This window comes from Pristis pectinata, chromosome 5, assembly GCF_009764475.1.
Source record: "Pristis pectinata isolate sPriPec2 chromosome 5, sPriPec2.1.pri, whole genome shotgun sequence".
Taxonomy (NCBI): domain Eukaryota; kingdom Metazoa; phylum Chordata; class Chondrichthyes; order Rhinopristiformes; family Pristidae; genus Pristis; species Pristis pectinata.
The window spans coordinates 88,043,874-88,069,300 of NC_067409.1; the positions used below are offsets into that span (position 1 = coordinate 88,043,874).

At 40.9% G+C, this 25,427-nt stretch overlaps 1 protein-coding gene across 3 annotated transcripts in view; it reads left to right on the plus strand.

Moving 5' to 3' along the window:
* Positions 1–6,919: 6,919 nt before the first annotated feature.
* The window catches only part of LOC127570395 (tubulin polymerization-promoting protein), a 35,677-nt gene continuing 17,169 nt past the window's right edge, over positions 6,920–25,427 (plus strand). Inside the window, exons 1-2 of one of the 3 annotated variants that reach the window (XM_052015940.1) lie at positions 6,920–7,070; positions 23,785–24,092. In XM_052015940.1, the coding sequence (XP_051871900.1) occupies positions 23,797–24,092 (296 nt within the window). In that variant the 5' untranslated portion in view covers positions 6,920–7,070; positions 23,785–23,796. Of the gene's footprint in view, positions 7,367–23,784; positions 24,093–25,427 lie in introns of all 3 variants that reach the window. The other 2 variants (XR_007956359.1, XM_052015939.1) reach the window with 2 other exon arrangements.

Consider the following 25,427-nt stretch of genomic DNA (forward strand, 5'->3'; position numbering starts at 1 on the left):
GGAAGGTTGAAATATTTTGTGAGATGGTGAAAGTTAGTTTAGATTTTTGGATTAAATGCTTTATCTGATCGGTACAAGGTTGCATTTAATTGTTGCATAAGGCAAAGATTGTTGCATCTGAAAATTAATTGACTTCTCAAGTTTTTGTGGAAAGATATCTAGAGTTAGTGCCGTGAAGTACCACATTTGGTCTTGGGCATTGTATCTTTGGGGTGGTGGGGGGGGGGGGTTGGGGGGGGTGGAAATTGACAAATATTTCCCTGGGCAATGTGCAGCATAGATTCATCAGAATGATATAGGGGAAATTGAAAACCAAAAATTTTTAGAACCAAAGAACTTAATGAACTAACTCTCCAGATCAGAACTGTTCCTTAAAATTATTCTCCTAATATTTATAGCAACATAATTTCTCCTTGCTATGTCAACCGTAGGTCAGTGGAAGCATATTCATCTGAGACAGTATGTTATGTGTTCAGGTCACATTCCAGAACACATAATCAAGATTGACATTCTATAATCTAGGCAAAATGGTGACGTGAAGATTAAAATAAATGCAGATACTGGAAACCCGCAATGTTAACACCTGTTTCAGTTTCCTCAGATACTGTCTAACCTGTTAAGAGTTTCCAGTATTTTCTGTTAATGTGGAGGGAGTGCTGCATTGTCATGTGTGCCATTTTCCAGATGATACTCTTTGAGCTCTCATTTACACCCCAGCTCTCACAGAAGAGCAAGGGTTTATTTCCCAGTTGTTCAAGCCATTATATCGCCATCAAGCAATCACACCAAAACTGATCATCTGTTTAATACATTGTCATTTTGTGGGATTTTACTAGAAGAAAGTTGACTGTCACATATCCCGTATTACAACAGTGATGACACTTTAAAAGTTCATCACTGTCCATACAAGACACAGGATAGTGGTGGAGGGGTGTTATTCTGACTAGAGGTCTATGACCAGTGGTGTTCTGCAGGGATCAGTGCTGGGATCTCTGTTATTTGTAATATATACAAATAATTTAGATGAGAATGTAGGTGGGCTGATTAAGCTTGCAGACGACATGAAAATTGGCAGAGTTATGCATAGTGGGGAAGGTTATCAAGGTACGCAGCAGGATATAGATCAGTTGGAAATATGGGTGGAGAAATGCCAGATGGAGTTTAATCTGGACAAATGTGAGGTGTTGCACTTTGGGAGGTCAAATGTAAGAGGAAAGTTCACAGCTAATGGCAGGACCCTTTGGAGCATTGATGTATAGAGGGAACTTGGGGTGCAAGTTCTTAGCTGTCTGAAAGTTGTGACACAAGTATATAGGGTGGTAAATGAAGGTGTACTACATACTTGCCTTTATTGGTCAAAGTGCTGAGTATAAAAGTTGGAGGATTGTTTGTTGCTCCAGATTCCAGCATCTGCCGTCTCTTATGTCTCCATAAATGTTGCAACTGTATAAAACTTTGGTTAGGCCATATTTGGAATATTGTGTGCAGTTTTAGTCACCGCATTATAGGAAGGATGTGGAGCCTTTGGAGAGGGTGCAAAAGAGGTTCACCAGGACGACGCCTGGATTAGAGAGCATTACCTGTGAGGAGAGGTTGCAAAACTTGGATTGTTTTCTTTGGAGTGTTAGAGGCTGAGGTGCAACCAGATAGAAGTATATAAATATATGAGGGGCATTGATAAAGTACATAGAGTCTTCTTCACAGGGTGGAAATGTCAAATACTACAGGGCGTAGCTTTAAGGTGAGAGGGGAGAAGTTTACAGGAAATATGTGAGGCAAATTTTTTTTTTTTACAGAGAGAGAGGTAGGTGCCTGGAATGTTCTGCAAGGGGAGGTGGTGGAAGCAGTTATCGTAGCAACATTTTAGAGGCTTTTAGACAGACACATGGACGTGAAGTGGATGGAGGGATATGAAACGTGCAGGCAAATGGGATTAATTAAGGGCAGGCACAGTAGTGTAGCGGTTAGCGTAACGCTTTACAGCGCTAGCGACCCGGGTTCAATTCCGGCCGCTGTCTGTAAGGAGTTTGTACGTTCTCCCTGTGTCTGCGTGGGTTTTCTCTGGGTGCTCCGGTTTCCTCCCACATTCCAAAGATGTACAGGTTAGGAAGTTGTGGGCATGCTATGTTGGCGCTCGAAGCGTGGTGACACTTGCGGGCTGCCCCCAGACCAATCTACACAAAAATATTCATTTCACTCTGTGTTTCGATGTACACGTGACTAATAAGGAAATCTTAATCTTAAATTGGCATCTTGGTCAGCACAAACATCATGGGCCGAAGGGCCTCTTCCTGTGTTGTACTGTTCTATGTTCTTAATTAGCCATAAAGTGCTTGTCTTTCTGAGTTTGTGAAAAGTGCTGCATCAGTACAAATTCTTTCTTCTCTTACACCTCCCATGGTTTTTTTTAAAAGAGTATTTACTTTGTTGGATCTAATTGGAAGTTTTGGTGTATTTTGTCAAGATATTTAATTTGCTATATTTGATGTTGATGGTCATTAACTTGTACATATTCATGCAGCTCATACTGATGGATATTAAAAACATTTTCTCTGCTTCCAAAGGTGGTAACATTGTAAAATTTGGTGCAAACCAGTTTACACCATGCATTTCTTCAACTGGTATAGAAAATGTTGACAAAATAACTATGGTTAGAGTGATCTGACAAATAGGACACCTGACACCAGCCACATTCACAATTTAACAATAAAATATGGGAATGTGACAGTCAACTTTCATCCAGCAAAAACCCACAAAAATGACAATGTAATAAACAGATAATCAGCTTTGGTATGATTACTTGATGGTAAGATAATGCCTTGGACAATTGGGAAGAAAAACCCAAGGAATATCTTAATCAATGTCCACTTTATCTCTTATATTGATCTCTGCAATTTTCTCTTTGGTCTGCTGTAGTATGAAAGGCCAGGGGTCAGATGACAGTGACAACACTACTGACCCCCATCGTCGGATGATAGCATTGCCCATCAGGTTGGAAGCTACACCACTGTCAATCAAGGGTTCCGCTCCACCCCACCCATTAAGAGCATACCTCAGGATTGGCTTGGTAACACACCTTTGTTCTTGACCCTGAATCATTGGCTTGCTTGAATTACCTGAACGGGCTCCACTCAGTTACAGCCCTATAAAAGATGGTACACGTTGGCAGCTCTCTCTCTTTTCCGATTGCTGCCGGGGTCAAGACCACATGTGAGAGGATGCACTTCCACAGGGATCTAGGAGCATCCTAAGTAGATTCCCAGTAGCGTAAAGCTGTTGTTTGTCCAGATTCAGGGGGTTCAGACAACGTATTTGTTCGTTCCCTGATCATTTGTACTAGTTTGTTGCGTGTGTGTGCACTTGACCCCTGTTGAGACTTCCCCCACGTTTTGCGATCACCCGAGTGCGAGTGTGCATTTGTACCTTCACATTCTGTTCCCGCGTCAGCCTTTGTAAATAAAATCCTCCTTTTTAAAGTACAAAGACTGTGTGTCCAGATACCTCTACCTTTAAGATCCAAAAGAACCCTTCTCATAACATCTGTTTGTGAATATTCCAAAATATGTTGCTTTGTCTGCTGTGTTAATGCCACTTAGTGTACGTTTGCTGCAATCCAGGCAAAGGAATCAAAAGTCTTGTTGGAAAAGAAAAACGGTTCTGTACACAGCAAGCTGTACATGATCTTTTACCAAAACTGTGTTCAATCTAACCCTCAAATGAAATATATCCAGAAGTTTCATGCTTTTAAGATTTATTTAATAAAAGATACAAATACCAGAAGTCTTTTTGCTGTGGTTGTTTTCAACCCAAAACAGCTCTTTACAATTTTAATTTGTCTTTGAGTCCTATGCAATAGAAAGATTGAAAAAAATAGTGTTGGATGGAAGACAGCCATCAGTTGATGCAGTTGGTTAAAACAATGTGAATTGGGCTTGAATGCAATCCAGACTGAGACAAAAATCTTTTTTATAGTGCTGTTGCCACAGTTCAAGAGGGCACAGTATCTGAATGCAAGCCAATGTCAAGCCACAGAGAGAGGCTGTCGTGAGAAGGAAGTTTGGAAACTGTTGGATGGAAATCATACAGTCTCAATCTAGAATTTACTGCAACTGAGCACAGTGCACAATATTTCCAACAGACTGTCAGCCTTAGAAAGAATACAGATCTCACACTCGTACAGCACCAAAGGAACAAAATGCAGCAGTGAAATTAAAAAGGCAATTCAGAAGACAGAGTGCATGTTTAAAATAGGAAAAAAAAATTGGCAAGTAAAATAAAAAATGATTATTTTAATACATAAAGGAAAAGGAGACAACAAATGACAGGCCCTATTTTAAGATGAAAAATGATCTGGGTGTAGGTGAAAATCTTGGTACAAGTTTTAAGTGAATATGGCTGTCTTCATAAAACTGAGAAAAGATGCACAAATTGTGAAAGAGGGAGATTGTGAAATATGGAGCTGATTCTCACTTGGAACTCCAGGAGTAGTACATCCCAGCTTTGAGAGACTGGGAGTGGTATAGCATCAAATGCATCCCAGCTCTGGGAATCTGGGAGTAATAACAACAGAGGAGTTGGACAAAAGAAACAACTCGGATCAAGAACCAAGTAGGGTGCCCACTCAACAATGTCAACTACTTATCTGCAGCAAATCTCAGCCTGCAGGTGAGATCAGGACACATCTCCAAACCTACGGAAAGTGCAGCAGTTTACATATGCCTTTGGCACGCTGGAACAAAGTAACTGTTTGTAAAGCAAGTTTAGGCCTTGAAATACAGAGACAATCGCAAACTAGACAATGTCTCCTGAGGAAATGGTAAAAGATACAGTGGTCTACAATAACCTTGAAGCTGGAGCAACACAAATACAACTGGTTGAGACCAACTGGGTCAGTTCACTCCAGGATAGACTTCTTGTTGACCCAAACAACAGTGGAAATAAAAGTTGAACATGAAACTGCTGACCCCAGAAACATTAAGGAACTTGTAAAGGATTGTGCAAGTCTGAGAACTGTACGACCTCTTCAGTTCCCTGGCGAATAGGTGAGAAGCAGTCAAGGCAAACGTGAGGTTCCTCATCTCAAAGTATTCAGAATTTAAGAGAGCAATTCTGGAATAGCATGCAGAATATTCAGAGGATGTGATAGAGGCAGAAGCAAGTTATAATATTTAAAAGGCATTTGGACAGGTACTTGGATCAGGAAGGCAATGAAAGATAGAGGCCTAATGCAGGCAAATGTGTTTGGCATAAATGGGCATCATGGTTGGTATGGTGAGGTGGGCTGAAAGTGTCCATTTCTGTGCTGTACAATACAATGAAGTGAAGAGATAGCAAGTGTCAGAGTTCTCCAAAATGGATCCATTTCAGAGTCTATTCCCTGGAACAAATTGTGCCATGCTTGGGCTTCTCCACAGCAGAAGTCTGCAGTGAGCAACTGTAAGAAATAGGATTGCTCAGTCAAGGATTTGCAGTCTGACAAATGATCTGCAAATCCTAATGTACTGAGCTGTATGATCTCAAGGCACTACCTCTTCAAACCTCCTATCTTCTATCTCAAATGTGTTAGAAAACAACAAGTGAAAGCATTCATTAACCTTGGATGAGTTGGCTAGGTTTATCTGCTTCTTCCAGAGGAACAAAACTTCCAAAAGCAATGGCTTCCAACCGAGTTGCACTTGGTTCTGTGGGATATCATGGGCCCAGACCTGCTGGAAGTTGTACAGTGCTGTGCTTCCAGCTGGCAGCGGGTCAGAATCTATGAGGAAGGGCATCATCAGCTCATCTATGAGCATAAAGGGGAGAGGGAAGAAATGAGAAATTGATAACATTTTTGCAACTTAATGTGGATTACAAGATTCGATCAGAGGTCATTGCCAGGTGCCATGTCTCTGTGCTTGGCAATTCAGCTGCACCAGTCCTGCACTGTAACCAGCAGCAAGATCTCTGGTAGCCACGATACACAAATAGTCCCCAGTGCCAGAATTTTCCACAATTCCATGAAGGCCTTTCAGCATTTTGAAAGAACTGTCAAATTAGTTCCCTCTAACTCTTACCAAGTCCCCTGGGTGGCTATGGGGCAGGAGGCCAGGATGCAAGCTCAGTAAGAACTGCAAAGGTGGTCAATGCAGACACAAGAGACTGTAGATGCTGGAATCTGGAACAAATGATCATCAATTCTCCACCCGAAAGAGATTCAAATCTCAGCCTCAGGTTGAGGACCAGAAAATAAACTAAAAGAAATATTTGGAAATCGAATAAACGTTTGCAACAGCTATAGAATTAAGTGATAGGTCAGACTTACTGTTTGTAACGAGTAGTTCACATAATGGGATATTATGCGCAGGGGATTCGTCCAAAACAAAACATTCTAATACTTGAATCGCTGGTATAACCCCATGATATTTGTATCTGGTGCATATCCGACGTTAGTGTAAAGCACACATATCAGGTACTCAACATGTATCCACAGAAACACAATCTGCCACACAGATCCACCTAAACACGCCACATAAACCTGTTTAAGAGAGAGCGCAAAACAAACATGCATCCGGTGGATGTAGGTAGAGTATACGCACCCACAGCCAGACAACCACACGAACACCTACCTACTGCCAACCACATACGCTCACAACTACAGAGAAGGCATTGACACGGCCAGCCACAGCCAGTTAGACACATCAATGCAAGAAGGCAGACCAGACAAACACACGCACTCCTAAGCAGACACACAGCACTGCAATACAGTTCCTCACGCCACGGAAGCGTGCATGCGATTGGACCTTGCATACAGTAAATACGCGAGTCTGTTCTGGGAATCCCGTTCTCCGGGAATCTCCCATTTAAGGGCAATGGCAGCTCCGCGTCGTGAAAGTGACTGTAATGCGAAGATCATTTGTATCAATTACCGAGTCTGATTGATGGCCGCTTCCGCCAATGAGCGCCAGATTTCCGGGACCGGGACAAGACGCACGGACCAATGGGGTCCCATGGGGCGCCGAGCCGCGCCCGCCCCCCTGTGCCCAGGACGAGCACTGGTATACCTGCCTGTGCGGAGACGGTGAGGAGTAGCTGTGAGTATGGGACAGCTTGATCCGTCTGTTGGGTCTTGTCCTGTGTCTTCTACGTTCTCTTTGTATCTGAAGAGTAACGCGAGGTGTTGCAATCTTTACGCCCCTGCCTCCCTCCTAGACAGTGCTGCTGATGTGAACACCCCTTTCTGTAATTTGGATTGTTTTGTTTTGGGTACAGAACGATGTTGTACTTTTACTTCTCAACTTTTGGGTTAATATTTTGGGTTATTCAAGTATCATCGTAACACAAAGCAAGATGTGATATCAGGAACCTGACTTTCAGTTCTAACTCCAAGGTGTGTAGATAGCTCCCTGTTGGCGACGGGGATGTGGGAGGTTTGCCTAGTTTTCAAAATTGTGTGCTTTGAGGTGTTTCTTTTCTCTGCAGTCTGTGGCTTATTTGCATTTTTGTTTGTCTTGCTATTTTACATTGCTGTAACCCGTACTGCACATGTGTGAATCTGGAGGCAGCGTTACGTGTAGAACAGGGGAAACGTTAGCAGGTTTAACTGCCATTGTTTCCTGTGCTAAACAGTAATCCGGGCCAATGAAGGTACTCCAGAAGTGAAATACCGCAGGTGTTCGAAATCTGAAATATAATCAGAAAATACTCCTCAGTTCAGGCAGCATCCTAATAATTTGGATTGATGACTTTTCGCCAGAAATGAATTTCGCTGGTCCCTCGGTAATAACAAACAAAAAATGCGCACATGCAGAGACTGAGTTCTCCAGTCGCTCGTTTGTTTGCTACTTGTCCGGTCCTGGCTTTGACTGCTGACCGACTCAAGCTGTTGTTTAAATTAGGACACTAGAGCAAAAACAAACGAACATCGGGCCAGGCAACATCTGTAGAGGGAAACAGCCAGTCGACGTTTCGGGTTGAGGCCCTTCATCGGGACTAGATTGTTAAACTAGCAAGGGAGGGATATTAATCAGGGTTTTGATTTACGATCAGTCACACCCTCCTCAAATTTAAAAACTACAGGTGGATTTTGCATCAGGGCAAGTTTTTCCTCAGGTGAGGAATCAAAACATGAATGAACTTGCCCTACTTTTGCACGCTGTTAATTATACAATAACACTTAATGGGGTGACGAGGAGTTTCTTGGAAGTCAGAGATCAAAACCCTTCCATTCGAAGAGTGGCTGCATGAATTGTGCAGCTCACTCCTTATTGATTTAATATAGAAAATATTCCGAGGGCACAGGAGTAGTGAAATTATCCCCATGTGGAGGGGACAATTTAATCAACTAAAGTTAATACAAGGCTGCTCTCAGGAAACGTGACTTCATGAGAGATGCAGGATGTCTGGAATGGTTTCCCGGAAAGCTGTGGGTATCAAATAAGACTTCTGGGTTTAATGTTGGTAGAATTTTGTTGGACACAGAATTATAAGAGATGTGGAATATAGCAGATAAATAGAATAGAGGTGTGCTTCAACCAGGCCTGTTTAAATGATGGAGTATGCTTAACGAGCTGAATTTCCTACTCTGTTTCCTGTGAGCCTATTAATTTCCACCTTAATAATTAGGAAGGGAGTGGGTGTTCAGCAAATTACTTAAATTAATTGCAAGGTGGAACCAAAACTAAATTGGCAAAACATTTGATCTGTGCATTGTGTGAAGAACTGCTTTCTGATATGACCCTGCAAGGCCTTGTTTTGATTTTAAATGGATTGGAACAAGTCAGATTTTATTGTTCTGACTTTTGTAAGATGGAGCTGTGGCAACTGCTGACTGCTGCAGCAGCATGATGCTTCTTTTGTTCTCCCAACTTCTTTCTTATTTCCTCATACCTATCCAAGTTTATCTTGTCAACAGTGGCCACTTGGTGGTCCCTTGACGACAACTGCTTCTGGCCTCCACATTGGCCGGTGTTGGTATCAGTTCCCAGCTCTCAACTATCAACCCTTCATCAAGGTACCTTGTCTTGATGTTTTATTTGGCAAAGCACCACTTCATCTACATCATTCTTTTCTTCAAAGTGTTGTTGCCACCAAATCCATACCTGTCTTTAATCTGATTGAAATGTCTTCCTCTCTGGCACTGTCCAACTGGATGGAGCTTTACTTAATCTCACCTGATTCAACTCGTACCTACTGCAGTTGAAGCCAGATCATCACCTCATGTCTTCTCTTCATGAGTTCATGTTGTTTCCTCTTTGGACCATAGCACTCTTGTTTCTTATTTATGCCCTGCTCTTTGCTGATATTGCAAAAACACAATGCCTGATTCTAGGTGTGAGCTGAGAACACCCACATTACCTCACCATTTACTGCACTGACTTGTCCCAATTCTTTATCATCCTGCTTTAAACAAGGCAACATTTCCTCCAACCATTGCCTTTGTCTTCAATCCCAGCACAAAGTTTGTTCCCCAGCTCAGCTCCTGCCCTGTATGAGACTGAATTAATCCAAAGCAAGTTTAGTATTTTACACTGAGGTGAGCTTCCTCTTTGGATCATCGACCAAAAAAATCCCTGCATTTGGCCATCTGCTGCTGAAATCCTTGACCATCATTGCAATAGTGAAGGTTGGAAGGAACAATGTATTTTTTCCAGCTGGTATCCTGCACAAGCCAGAGCTTTTTCAGAACAGCTGTCAGCATCCTAGCTCAGACCCATTCTGTCTCTTGTAGACCCCTTAATACTTCTATCACTCCGCCATTGGCTGTTATATCACCTGATTTAGCCCTAATTTATTGAATTCTCTCCCTAAACCTGTCTACCTCCCTTTCCTGCACCAGAATGCTTCTTAAACATACCCATTTACCTATTTTTTTTAAGATATCACTTTATATGTCTGTGTGTAAAGCTCTGTTTTGGGTGCTGCGGAGACTGGGTCAGAAGGTAGAAGCTTAACCAATTTTTCCCCCTGCAGCATGAGGAACTTACAACTAGAAGTATCAACTGCTCACCTAGTCCAATCCTAATTAACCATTTCCATGCAGACTATTTAAGTGAAAGAAATGGTGTGTACTCAGCACCTTTCATGATCTCAGTATATCCTGAAAAGCTTTACACCAAATTAAAAGTTTTGAAGTCTAGGAGACGTAACAAGCAATTTATGCATTCCACTGATCCTTAATCTGTTATGTGATGATGTCCAGATGTTTCTTGAGTGATAAATACTTGCCACGATATGGGGAAAACTTCACCATATTTCAAATTAGTGTCTTCATAAGAGGCAACAACTTAATGTCTCATCAAAAGTGCATGTGAAGTGGCAGCCGAAGGTTGTCTCGGAATCAAACCGAAGACTTTTACCAGTCTGTGTGGTCAGTTTTACCAATGAAGAAACTGCAACGTACTTATTGCCTGTAGTAACAGATTGAAACAAAAAAAGTGTAATCTCTATTGATACCATGTGAATGAAGTTTAAAATAAAAATCAAGTGCACCTTTCAACATTTTTCCATTTAAAATCCTTTATGCACACTTACAATGGAAGTCAATGAATGAAAATGTTGTGGTATAATTTAAACTGCTTTCTTGGGTCAACGATTAATTTCTTGAATGGTGCGTGGAGGATACTCGTGGTGTGTTGTGGTCTACTAAAGGTTGGGTCACTGAGCCACACTTTTATCACGGGGTGAGCTTTACTGAAGTAATGTTGTGCAATATAAAAATTGTGTTTATTTTTCTGCCCTCCCACTTTTTATTTCAAGGGACTATGTTTACTCTGTCCTCGCTCTTGAATTATTGGTGATTTCAAGGAATATGCAGCCTGCATTCATCATTGGGTGGATCTTGTTTGATTAAAGAATTGTGATATTTGGCAAGTCCATTTAAACGTGATGTAAAACCAGATATTTTGAATGGTGAAGGCTAAAGTGTAGAGAGTGTCCACATGAGGAGGCAAAGGAATGTGACATGCTGATGCTCTGACATTTTGTGTGCAGAGTGGTACAAAATGTGTGTGCACCTGTATCTCCTTTTGCTGTTATTTCCCTTCCTTGCAATTGAAGGTACCATGTTCTAGAAATTCAATGGTGTTTTGCAATCATATACTATTCTGTTTTTGAGATCGGGAATTTATCATGTTGACTTCAAAATTTGTGTTTTTCTTCCACGTACTGTGTAGTTGACTCAATGCGTGATGAGACTTTCAGATGTGCAGTGTATGTCTGGATGCATTTTCATAAAATCGATCTATGGCCACATGCAGGTCGCTTGTGCCAAAGCAGGCCTTTACAAAAGGACATGAGGCCTCCTCCGGCAGTACTTAGAGACCTATCTCAGCTGGTTCCACACCAAGACATCCAGCATTGGGAGCCACCTGTAGGCATGTACCCTTTAAATATAAAAACATAAAGTTCATTCCAGTGGAAGACTTGTTCTAATGTGGACAACACCTTTGGCATCAAGTACAATACAACTCTGTGGCAGCTTGATCTTGCAAATATATGCATTGACTCTCCATATTTATTTATATCATTGAAGGAACTCAATTGGCCCATCCAGTCTATGCTAGCTCTCAGAGCATTCCCATTCCCCCACCCCTAATTTTTGTTGTGACCTATTCTTCTCATGTTCCCACGAACTCCCCTCAGATTCCATCAATTACCTACCTGTTAGGGGGAATGTATTGTAACCAATTAACCTGCCAACCCACATGTCTTTGGGCTTGCCACACCCCAAACAAACAATGCATCTTTCCAGGTGTCAAAGTATTTCTTGGCACTCTTCATTAGAAGACAAAGCCATTGCACAGGTCCAAACCAATTGATTTTATTATCCCTGTTCAAATTTAGAAGCTAAATGTATGGAAAAACATTTTTATAACATTTTATTGTAAAAAAAAAGCTATTTTTCTGGGCATTATCAGTATGGAATAATGTATAAATGTATGTTGGCACAGGCAAGGTAGCTAAGAATTTTGTTGAATGCTGTAATTGTTTATCAAAATATTCTTGAGTAGATTTAACTGCACCTGTCCTAAACTGTGATTAATATTGTTAGTCAAAGATAATGCTTGCTAGATCAGAGAAGAATGACGCTAAGAATATGCAATTCTAGCATGTTCAAAGCTGCGCCTTTATGCAGCACAGTGAAAAAATATTTTATGGTATAAAAGAAATTTATTGTAGAAATTTAATGGTTCCATTAAGTACTTAAATATGACTTCATTCAATGAATAGTTAGCCTCATTTCCCGGCAGGGCATGCTACTAGGTATCATGTATGTTTTTAGAACAAAACTTGTTTTAATTAAAGACTACACAGTTCTCTCTGACTGGATTACTTTCCTTACATTGGCATCCAGATAACCCATATTGAAAAAGGAGTCATTGTTGTTCATTTTGTTTGTATAAAAAAAAGGCTGACAAATCACTCCAAAACAACTTTGCACTAGGAATCTTGGAATGCTCTATTCTAGAAAGGTTAGGTCAGCAGATTAACTTCTAACAGGTTTAAGAGTTTGTGTTTGGTCACATTTCTTAAATATTTGTTACAGTTCTGCAATGGGAACAGGTATTAGTTGGGTTTGAATGAAAATAAGTCAGTTTTAGTTATCAGAGAGCTTGTGATAAACTGAATAAAAATGATAATTTTGATAAACTCTGCTCAGCCAGACCAAGTTCAACAACCAAAATATTATCAAAAAGTTTTTAAAAATCTTTAGAAAAAAGGAGATGCAATGATGGAATGAAGTAGTTAAAAACTGTTCAGTGATTAAAGAGTCTAGAACAAGGGGATGTTGTGAAAAGATAAACTTGAGAGAATTTAGGATGGGGTGGAGAAACGTTATTTACAAAGTGGTTGTGGAATGTACTGGTAGAGTTAATGATTGAAATAGAGGAAAAATATCGGGCCTTCCGTGACCTCAGGACATGCCATTACAGTTTATAGCCAGTTGCAACAATGAGTACACTTCACAAGTAGTTAATGCAAGAAAAAATAGCTGCCATCTCCATACAGTAAGATCTTTCCAAAAGCATTGTGATAATATCCTGATCAGATGGCACTATGTCAACTGTCATGTCAGTGTTTAAGGATTGATTTGATAGAGGGTTGAAGGAAAGATGAATAAAGAAATCAGGGGACAGGATTGGTCCTTGGGATTGGGATATTGCTTGTTTGGACCAAAGATAGTAACATGAACTGATTGGTTCAAAGATCCTGTTTTAATATTCACTTGGAAAATTAAAGCTGGGCCAAGGCATCACTGTATGCCAAATTTTTCTGCTGCATACTTTTGTCCTTGCATTTCCACTTCATTGTGATTTCCTTGAAAGAGAGCCTATTTCTGCTATGCTGTTACAAAGGTCAATAGCCCTTCAATTAATAACTCGATGTATAAATCCACAATCAGTTTGTTCAAAGTTGGTTTGATATTTCTAGATTTAACCTTATCAGTGCAGTTATACATTGATTAGTTGTGCAGAACATTGAGGCAGGAATGACTAATTTGATCAAGTACGTGATCCTCCTTTTTTTTGTGATCATTCTTGCTGGGGAACATATTTAATAGTTATTACTGGACGGAAGATGTGGCACTGTTTAGGTGTATAATTCATCACTGCTGACACTAGCCTTGAGTCAATAAGGTGAGAGAAAAAGGAGCAAGAGCTCTGAATCATGTTTCGGTGTGACTAAGAGGTGATTGTATACAATACATCCTTAAGTTGTGACTTTAATTGTAGTAACGAGGGAGTCCCTTGACTTGAATCAAAATGTTTGGATAGATTCTGTTGGCTTTTTGCATCGTCTTAAGTTAAGTCATAGAAACATTCTGTTGATATGTTTTAAACTTTTTGCCTCTGTTTACTATCCATTTTTAAAATTTCTATAATTTGATTGAAAGGATGATTGTTGGCATTCAGAGCACTATCTTCTTTGTTGCCCTATATCAGTAGAGGGCTGTGGTCTTCCCTAGTGATATGTTTAGTAATGTACCTGATGGCTCAGCAGTTCATCCAGTCAAACTGCGCCCTCTCTGCAATTTGCTATTCACAGACAAATATTCAGAAATGGCCAAGGAATAATTTTGCAAGATAATTCTTTGCAATGATTTGATGTTGCAAAGGAGTCCGGATGGCAACATTTCCTCTAAATATTATGATTTTAAAATAAACCAACTCCTACTTCACTCACCATGAGTTCATATTCTTGAACTGTGGTAATTTATTCACTTTATGCAGCCAGGAGGCATGTCTGAAGCCCACGGTTGACTGTGTAATGAAAAATTGGACTCAACAAAGTGTTTAGAATCTGCATTCATTAACTTCACCTTGACATTGAGCTTGTACCATAATGCAGTCAAATACTGCTTTTATAAAACAACTGGATATTTCTAGTTCCTTTCTGCACTATGACTTTTAATTTAACCTTGTTAATAAGGATGTGAAAAATCCAATGTGATTTTTTTTATTTATTCTTAGTTTTCTGCCATCTTCTCCTAAAGCCACTAACTCTAAATAGTTGACCCTTAGCAGCAGGCCAACTTTGCCCTTGCCTAAATCACTACTTAATGGCAGAGTGCTGGATTAAAACTTGGAAGTACTGACTTGTTTGTTCCCCATCTTTCTTCATGACTGAAAGCCATTGAGGTTAATTTGAAGGGTATTTTATCAGATCAAAGAATGGATACAAATGTGGAAGGCCATCAGATTATCTTAATTCATTCTTCCCACTTTTATTTGTAAATGGCTGCAGAACTTTTCATTATTCTCAACATCAGAGCAGGTCAGGCAAGATCTATCAATGTTCATTAAATCCATCCAATATGAAAATCAAACATCTGTGTACTGTGGTGTCCCAGTGCTTATCTATGCACAAAAAAATGTGTGTGTGGGGGTGGGGGGGGGGGGGCGCGGAATATCAGTAACCAGGTCAAAAGCATGTTGGCAAATTCCTGGTTGCTAAGGCAATCAACCAAACACTGGGTGACTGGCATTCCCCCCTCTATAGCAAGCCATATTGGCTCAGCTCAGGAACTTGTCTGACTCCCTTTTACAAACACTGTAGAGAATTAATTCTCACCACATGTTTCAATAATCTTTTCCAGAGGGCGATGACAGTATAAACAGAAACATAAGTTAGCCCTCTTCCTAAAGCCGTTAATGTAAGTTTGTGTCAATGAAGAATTGTTGGGTAGCTGTGAGTAAAACTGAACTGCAGTGAAGATGAAAACATTTTCATCTGTCTCTGAACTGGATGAGACTCTCACAATGTTATGTATTTACTTTTCCTGAGTGGGATGCTATTCTCTGTTTGGTAAACTTGATCTCATCCTGTTACTGTCTGTATTCCTAAATCACATGAGTAACCTGGTGCCTAGAGATCCCTAATTCTAAAGTTACATTCCACATTTTCAGTCTTCCGTGACATCCTCCAGCCCATCGACCCTTTGAGAACTCTGCATTTTTCCTCCAGTTCCAATCTCTTTCCCGTCCATAATTATTGTCACATCACCATTGTCAGTCAAGATTTTGGGGTCTTCTCTCGTTGCCTCTTGAGCCTCCTTTAAGACTCGTCTGTAAGCTGAGCCCTTTGAGTTGTTTGTCACCTGTCACAATGTCTCCTATTGTGGCTCAATTAAAGACCTGGTATATCGATTTGAATTTTTCAAGAACTATTTTTTAAAAAAAGAAATGAAACCACAATGAATGTTTTCCAGTGAGCTGTGGAACCAATTTCTCTGTGGGCTTTTGCTTTCTGTATTCTGGCTTCTCCAACCAATGGGAAACTGCCAGTGGCTAAATGCAATGTCATGTCTGTTGTTCCTCTCCCATTCTGCTACTGGGAAATCTATCCTTTCATTTATCTCTTGGGGGGAGAGAAACAGTACAGTATTGCCCCAGGACTATGGATGGCACATTACAGGGAAGAGATAATGGGTGTAGATAACTATGCAACAGGCAATGGCAAATCAGCAGTTTAGTTGAATCTTCCTCTGAGTGAAAAGTAAGAGAATGGCAGATCAGAAAGGGGTTAGACAGCTGGTAACATGGTGCCAGATATTTTAGTCTGATGCATAGTATAGAGGTTTTGTAATTAAGCCTTCAGTGTCATTACATTACTGCCCAGTCATCCAAAGCTCTAGGGAAGTAATTTAGCAAATTAGTCTTTGCAGGATGACACAGTCCCTCCAGGAGTAAATGTATCTGAGGAAAAACGAGATAAGTATTAGGAGCAGAGAAAGATGGAGCAAAGCAGCAGAATTAGGTTTGATTTTCCTTTTGAGAAGGAGCTACCTGTACATGGACTGAATGGCGATTTTAATCCTCATGTATAGTTTCCATTAATACATGTTACTTTATGAATGGTGTGTAGCATCTTAAATGATGCAGACCTTTATGAATTCTATCCAAATATGAATTGTATTCCTCCAGTCACCTTTCTGACCTGCCTCATGTAAAGATGATTGGACAGTGTATAGCAAACAGCAAAAAAAGATTTAAAAAAATTAATAAGGAAAAATTACAGTATGAGAAAGCTAATCAGAAATGTAAAAACTGATGGGTAAGAATTTCTGCAGATTTTTTTTAAAAAAAGGAAGATAAAGCGTGCATTGGTCCTATAGAATGTGAGTTTGGAGAATTAATAATAGAAAAATGTGAGATGACAGATGAACTTGCATCAGTCTTCACTGTATGAAGGATACAAATAACATCCTGGAAATAGCTGTAAATCAGGAATTGAATGAAAGAGAGGAATTCAGGAAAATTGCAGTCACCAGGGAAGAGTTATTGAGCAAAAGCTGGAGCTGAGGACTGAGGACTTTTTTGATGGACTTTTTCCCAGGATCTTGTGGCTAGTGAAATAGATGATGCTTTACTTTTCCAAAATTCTTTAGGTTTGGGGATGGTTCCATTAGATTGGAAAAAAGCAAATGACACCCTATTATCCAAAAAAGGAGGGAGACAGAAAGCAGGGAACTATGAGCCAGTAAGTTTAACCTCTGTCATTGGGAAAATGTTAGAAGTTTCAGGTGAGGCAGAGATTTACCTGCACCTCCCTTAATATCACCTACTGCATTCAGTGCTCTAAGTGTGGCCTCCCCTACATTGGTGAGACCAAACGCAGACTAGGTGAGCGTTTTGCAGAACACCTGCTCTCCGTCCGTAACCGCGATCCTGCATTTTCCCGTTGCTATTCACTTCAACTCTCCTTCCCACTCCGTCACAGATATGTCAATCCTTGGTCTTCTCCACTGCCAGGAGAATTCCAAGCACAAACTGGAGGAACAGCACCTCATTTTCCATCTTGGAACCTTGCAGCCTAACGGCATGAACATTGAATTCTCACACTTTAAGTAATTCTCCCCCAACCGTGCCTCTTTTCTTCCCCTTCTTAGCCTCTCTTTTTTTTTCTAACCCCCCCCCTTACCTTTGACCCATCCCCAGTGGATCTGCTCTCCCCTCATCTCCTGTACCTGCCTATCACTATCTCTTACCTGCATCTACCTATCACTACCTTGTGCCCACCCCACCTCCCGTCTTTTGTCCACCTATCACTGCTCTGTTTTTCCCTCCTATATAGTGGGCTTCCCCTTTTCCTATCTTTAGTCCTGAAGAAGGGTCCTGATCTGAAATGTTGACTGCCTGCTTTTCTCCACGGATGCTACCTGACCTGCTGAGTTCCTCCAGCGTCATAGTGTTTTTCATCTAGAATCCAGCATCTGCAGTCCTAGGTTATAGCAGGGCAACTAGAAAAATTAAAGGAATTGGGCAAAGCCAACATGGTTTTGTCAAAACAAGATCATGTTTAACCAATCTATTGGAGTACCTTGAAGTAATGTGTTCTAGGTATGTAAGGGAACTGAAGGATTTGATATACTTGCATTTCCAGAAGCCATCTGATAATATGTTGCATCAAAGCTATTGCTGAAAACAAAAGGTCATTGTATTGGCATGGGTGGAAGACTGGCTGGCTAACCAAAACCAGAGAGTGGGCAGAAATGCGTCCTTTCCTGGTTGGCAAGATTCTCCCACTAGTGAAAACAAAAGAGTGGCTACAAGGGGATATGGTTAGGTTAAGTGAGTGAGCAAATGATCTGGCAAGTGGAGTATAATGTGAGAAAATCTGAAATTTTCTATTTTGGCAGGAAAGAGAAATCAAAAGAATATAATCTAAATGGTGAGAGATTGCAGAGCTAAGAGCTGCAGAGGGATCTGGGTGTCCTGGTTCAAAAGATGACAATGCAGGTACAGCAAATAATTAGGAAAGGTAAAATAATATTGTTTATTATGAGGAGGATTGTGCTTCAGTTATGTAGGGAATTGGTGAGACCATATCAGAAGCACAATATTGGTGTCCTTAATTAAGGAAGGATGCAAATGCATTGGAAGTAGTTCAGAGGTTTACTATACAGATACCTGGAGTGGGTGTGTAGGCTTATGAGGAAAGGTTTGGTAGAAAAGGAGTGAATCCCTAGGATTTGGAGAAGTAGGAGGGAGCTTGATTAAGGCATATATTATCCTGAGGGGTGTTGATAAGAGTAGATATGGGGAGGATTTTTCCTCTTGGGGGAGGGAATCCAGAACCAGCAGTCACAGTTTAATTAAAAGAGAGTGAGATTTTTCTCTGAGGGTTGCGAGTCTTTGAAACTCTCTTCAAAGGGCAATGGAAATAGTCTTGGAATAATTTTTAAGGCAGTGATAAGCATATTCTTGATAAGTAGTGGGGTGAATGATTAGTTGGGGTGGGTGAGGATGAATATTTGAGGTTACAATCAGATCAACTAGGTTCTTAGTGAATAGTAGAGCAAGCTCGAAGAGCCAAATAGCCGCCTCCTGTTCCGAATTCCTCTGTGTCCATGTTCTACATGGGCTGAACAACCATCTTAGATTAAATGGAGACTCCAAAAATTACAATTAAACTGCTGTGCAAACCAGCCTGGAAATAAAAACAAGAGGCACTCTGATTTTTTTTAATGTTCTTGAATGTTGTTATTCATTGAAGATGAGAATAAAAAGTTGCTTTGGGAGAATAAAGTCTCTATTTCCTAATGGCGATGGATGGAGGATTCCCGTTGATCAGGGTTTTTCTGGGCTCCCTGCGGTGCGAGCAGTTGGAGGCAGGAGGCTGTGAGATGAAATCAAGAGAATGTTTCCAGTCACTGGATCCAAATCCCATTGTGCAGTCAGTTGTAATTTATCTGAAAGTCAGACTGATAAGTAACTATGCACTGCTTTCACTTTCACGAGTAAAGATATCCCTTTACTTCTCAGTGTAACTTTATACATCTTCCTGTCTGGGAGAAGGTCATTGTGGGTACTGTAGTTTGATTGAGAAGTTAATGGTGGGATTTCTTCTTTGAAGTGGTTTGATACAACTGAGTGATTGCTCAACCATTTCAGAGGAGAGTTGAGAGTCAGCCACATTTGTACAGCACTGAAGTGACTTCTTGGCAATTGTTGTTAGGGGCAGCAAGCTTTCTTCCTTGAAGGATGTTAATGAAACAGTGGATTTTATGGCTATCCAATGCTTTCATGGTTGGTCTCATTGGTAATAGATTTTGTCAAGTCAAGTTTATTGTTATATGCACGTGTACGGTGTGGACAGGTACAATGAAAAACTTGTTTGCAGCACTGTCACAGGCACGTGGATTCAGACAACACACCGAACATAAATTATACCCAAGTTATACAAGACAGTGATGAAAAAAAGATTGCGCAAAACAAGACATGAGTGTAAAAAAAACCACAGAGACAAGTCCATGGTAGTGCAAGGGATGGTCTGTAGTGCTTTGTTGCTAAGGTAGGATTAGTCTAGTGCAGGCTGGTTCAAGAACTTGATAATTGTAGGAAAGAAGTTGTGCATATTTTCAAAATTAAGCTCAATTTCTCAAACTCTTGAGATTTGAGCACCCATTCTCTGGATGACCCATCTGGTGGGCCACTTTATGGTATCCTCAAAACTTGCTTATTTAGAAAGTCTAAATAAAGATCTGAGGCTTCTCCACACTAGTCAGGGAGTCAATGTTCACAAAGCACTGTAGAGGTTTGTGAATAAAATGTGGGAGGTGCTTTTGGCTTTTGTTCAGAGTTGCTTGAACAGTCTGATCAATCAGTAGGATTCTTATCTCTAAGCCAAGGGTTGTGCCTTCAAACCCCCATTCCAGGGACTCGAGCAGGTGATCTGGGCTGAGACTCTAACATAGTGCTGAGAGAATGTTGCCCTGTTGGAGGAGCCTTACTTTTTGGGGTGATGTTAAACACTGGCTGGTCCAGCCTTCTGTGGATACTGTGGCATTTTCTGTAAAACAGTAATTCACATTACCATCTCTGTCTCTTTGCTCTGCTCTGGACCATCTGGACAACAGGAACCTGTACGTTTGGCTGCTGTTCATCGACTACAGCAGATCAACACAATCATCCCATACAAACCAATCTTCAAGCTTCGAGGCCTGGGCCTCTGTACCTCCCTCTGTAACTGGATCCTCAGCTTCCTCATCAGCAGACCTCAATCAGTGAGGATTGGTAACAACATCTCTTCCTCGCTGATCACCAACACAGGTGCACCTCAAGGTTGCGTGTTTAGTCCCCTGCTCTACTCGCTATAAACCCATGACTGTGTGGCTAAGCACAGCTCCAAGGCCATATACAAATTCGGCGAAGACACCACTGTTGTTGCACGAATCACAGTCAGCTTACCGAAGCAAGATAGGACACCTGATTGAGTGGTGCTGCAACAACAACCTCTCACTCAATGTCAGCAAAACTAAAGAGCTGATTGTTGACTTCAGGAAGGGGAAGGAGGGTGAACATGCACCAGTCTACATTGGGGGATCAGCAGTGGAGAGAGTCAGCAGCTTTAAATTCCTGGGTGTTTATGTATTGGATGACCTGTCCTGGGCCCTGCACACAGATGCAATCACAAGGAAAGTGCCCCAGCGTCTTTACTTTCTCAGGAGGTTCAACTTGTCACTGAATACTCTAACAAACGTCTACAGATGTACTGTTGAAAGTATCTTGACTGGTTACATCATGGTCTGGTGCGGCAATTCGAATGCACAGGAACATAAGAAGCTGCAAAGAGTAGTGGCCTCTGCCCAAAACATCATGGGCACGTCTCTCCCCACTATTGGTAGTATCTGCAGGAGGCACTGCCTCAAGAAGGCAACATCCTTCATCAAAGATCCCCACCATCTGGGCCATGCCATGTTTTCACAGCTACCATCAGGAAGGAGATAAAGAAGCCTGAAGTCCCTACCACAGGTTCAAGAGCAGCTACTTCCCTTCAACTACTTAGTTCTTGAACCAACTGGCACAACCCTAATCACTGTAGTTTAGCAACACTATGACCACTTTGCACTAAAGTGGACTTTTTTTTTGTTCTAATTGTGTTCTTTCTTGTAAAAATTGTGTATAATTTATGTTTAATTTATGTTTTTCTTGTGAATGCTGCTTATATGATGCCATGTGCCTGTGATGCTGCTGCAAGTAAGTTTTTCATTGCACCTGTGCATACATGTACTTGTTTGTATGACAATAAACTCGGCTTTGACTTTAACAAAATTAATTTATTTACTCATTTATCTCATTGCTGTTTGTGGGATTTGCATTGCTCAAACTGACACTGGTCATGATCATTTTTCATAGGTACTTGATTGGTTGTAAAATGCTTTGGAACTTTTTCAGAAAATGAAATATACTACATAATAGGCAAGTTCTGTTTAAAACATAGTAAGTGCTGGATTTTAAAGGTTAAAGGGGGGATGTTATTGAGCATACAGTACTTGATGACTCTGTTGCACTGTTTGGAGGGATTCTATTGGCCGTGTAAAGCAGCAGTTATTAAAAGCACTTCAGCTTCTGTAGCACATTAGCCAGAGGAACTCTACTGGATTTGTCCATTATAAACTGGATAGTTATTTGCCCGTTTACTTGCACCTCTCCTCTCCAATCACTTACCCGGGAACCTTTGCAGTTCAGGGTGTGAATTTAAGGTCAGTTGCAAAATAACTGGTTATTGCTGCAAGATGAATTTGTATTTACAGTATTAAAAGTATTAAGTCTGTTACAGACCGTTGAGTCAAATACTGCATGAGTATAACAATCTTGCTTTAACTTCATACATTGTAAAACTACAAACTGACAGTGCATTGTAATTCCTGTTAACAGATCTTTTATACTGGTTTTTAAAACAGTTTTAAAGTGGTATAAATATAACAAATAATCCACAGGTGATTACTCATTTATCTGGCTGGTAAGCTTCTGAAATTCTGTCCAAAGTGTAAATGATAACCTCTAACTCCCTAACTGGTCTGCACAATGACGGTGCATAATTGCTCTGGTGCACGTCTAGGACTGAGGAATAGAAGACAAAGTGCTGGGGATACATAGCAGGTTAGGCAGCATCTCTGGAGAGAGAAACAGTTAACTTTTCAGATTACTGAGTCTTCATCAGAAGGTGACAATTCAACATCTGATTTGAAAACCTGCTCCTCCAGCAATGCAGGATTATCTCAGCTGCTGGACTTGTGAATGTCTGTGGCATTCCAACAGCTTGGACGGACAGCAATACTGGGGAAGCATGGGTTTTCTGTTTGTCAAAGGCTCCTCAGCAGTTGTGGTTTATTTCTGATAACCCATTATTTCACATGAGTGAAGCTTGGGACCAAGAACGGCCTCATAAAAGTGTCTTGGACACTGGGCCAACTGGCATGGTTTTCTGGATTCCAGATGGAGCTCTCCTCTCAGCCAGATCCAAGCCTTTAATGTAATCGCATCTTGAGTATCTCCTTGCACAAGACATGTGGATAGGAAATCCTAACCCAAACCCAAGGCACTCCAGTATTCATTTTTAATATAACTGAAATGCCAGTATACCAGTACTTGGCTGCGAAGATGAAATTTATAAATTATCAAAGAAATGGACCCACATCTATACAGTGTTTTTAAACAATTTCAGGGTGTCCCCAGGTGTTTTGTGGGCAATGAAAACAAAATTTAAAAGCGGACTCCCTGTATAAAGTGTGAAATGGCATGCAATTAGATGTACCAAATTGAAGTCCTAAGGACGGCAATGATGTGGAATGGGCTGTCAGAGGAGGTGGTTGAGGCAGGTACAATAACAACATTTAAAAGACATTTGGGCAGGTATGTGGATAGGAAGGGGATATGGTCCAAACGCGGGCAAATGGAACTAGCTTAGATGGGCATCTTGGCTGGCATGGACAAGTTGGGCTGAAGGGCCTCTTTCCATGCTGTATTACTCTGATTCTAATGAGAAAAATAATCAGAGGAAGATGCGCAAGACTGCAGATGCTGGAATCTGGAGCAACAAACAATCTGCTGGAGGAACTCAGCAGGTCGAGCAGCATCTGTGGGAGGAAAGGAATTGTCACTGTTTCGGTCAGTTCTGATGCGAGGTTTCGATCTGAACCGTTGACAGTTCGTTCCCTCACAAATGCTGCCCGACCCGCTAAGTTTGTCCAGCAGATCGTTTTAAATGATTAGATGATCTAATTTAGTAATGCTGATTGAGGGATCAGTACTGACCAAGGCAATCTTAATTAGAACACAAACTCTGACTACCACAATAGGGTCATTGAAGCTCTCCGTTTTATATAAAATATATTACCATAAGAGACGGTGGGGAAAGTTAGAATTGATGGTAATGCAGAGATGCAAAATAGAAAAAATGGTCAAGACATTTGAAAACAATGTTCAATGCAATGTATTAATGCCATAAATGTAGCAGTTGTCTTTTGTAGTTTTGAAATGCTCTCTGCTTAAGTATCTAAAATTTATCCTTTTTTCTCAGGGGTGGAACAAAATGGCTGAAAGCAAAGCCAAATCAGTAAGAGGAGCGGCTAAGAGTGGCCGGGCAAAAGTGAAAGAAGCCAAATGTCACATGTCTGATTCAAATGGCACTGATGGGGGAGCTGCTGCACTGCAAGATCTCAGTGCCCTCGAAGAGGCCTTTAGGAAATTTGCCATTCATGGAGACACACGAGCCACGGGTAGAGATATGAATGGCAAAAATTGGTCAAAATTATGTAAAGACTGCAACATCATAGATGGGAAGAACGTGACGATCACAGATGTTGACATTGTGTTTTCCAAAGTCAAGTATGTCCTTCGCAAGCTGTTCAAGCTCTCACCTGAAGTAATCTCTTGGTTAAACAAAGCATTTTTAAAGTTGTGATGTTTTTAGTGAAACATAGAGATAGATTCTTTCTTGGGATCTGTTCAAATTATAATGATTCTTTTTAATTTGTTCATGGGACGTTTGCAATACCATCTACACCAGCATTTATTGTACATTCTTAATAGTCCTTGAGAAAGTTGTGGTGAGCTAGAAGTTGCACAGTCCTTCTGGGGAAGCTACTTCACAGAGTAGTTGTGTAGGGAACTCCAGGATTTCTGAAGATGCAGTCAGGTTGGTGTGTGTCTTGGAGGGGAGCCTGCTGGTGAGAATGTTTGTTTAATGTGATGGTTGGACAGGTAGTCAAGTGGGCTGCTTGGTCTGGATGGTGCCAAGCTTCCTGAGTGTTGTTGGAGATGACCCAGCATTTTACATGGTGGAAATGCAGAAGTAGGTCACGCACTGCAGAATACCGAGCCTCTGATCTGCTCTTGTAGCCAAAGTATTTATGTAGATAATCAAGTTAAATTTCTGCTCAGTGGTGATAACAATATGTTGATTCTGGGGCATTTGACAATGGTGCTGTCATAAATGTCAAGAGGAGTTGATTAACCCCTCTTTTGTTGGAGATGGCCGCTGCTTTGAACATCAGTACCTGAATATTGCTTGCATCTCATCAGTTTAAGCCTGAAATTTCTCTGGGTCTTTGTGCACATGGGCATGTACTGCTGTATTATCTAAGCAGTTGTAAATGAAGCTGAGCACTGTGCAATCATTGGCATGCATCCTCAGTTGTAATATTATGATGGAGGAAAGGCCATTGATGAAACAGGTGTAAATGGCAGGGTCCTGGTGCTAAGGTGATTTGCTCCAAAAACAATAACTATCTTATTTTTGTTCTGAGTTTGAATCGAGCCAATGGAAAGTTTTCAAAATTTCTAATTTTTTTTATGTAAACTTCGTCACACCACCATTGGTAAGGTGCTTCCATAATGTCAAAGGCAAATTTGCCTCACCTCTCCAGCTCAGCTCTTTTGTTCATGTTCAGACCAAGGCTGTAATGAAGGCTGGTTTGAATAGTTCTGATGGAGCCCAATCTGAGCAGTGCTTGCAGCTTATTGGTGAGTAAGTGTCCTTTGTTATCACTAACAATGTTCAGTAACAATGTCACTGGGCTACTCTTGGCGATTAGCAATGATTCCCTTCCCTCAGAGTCTATTCTGTGCCCTTGTTACTTTCGGTGCTTCTTACAAGTGGAGAACTGATTCATCATCTGAGGGAGGGCAGTCAGTGATGATCAGGAGGTGGTTTCCTTGTCT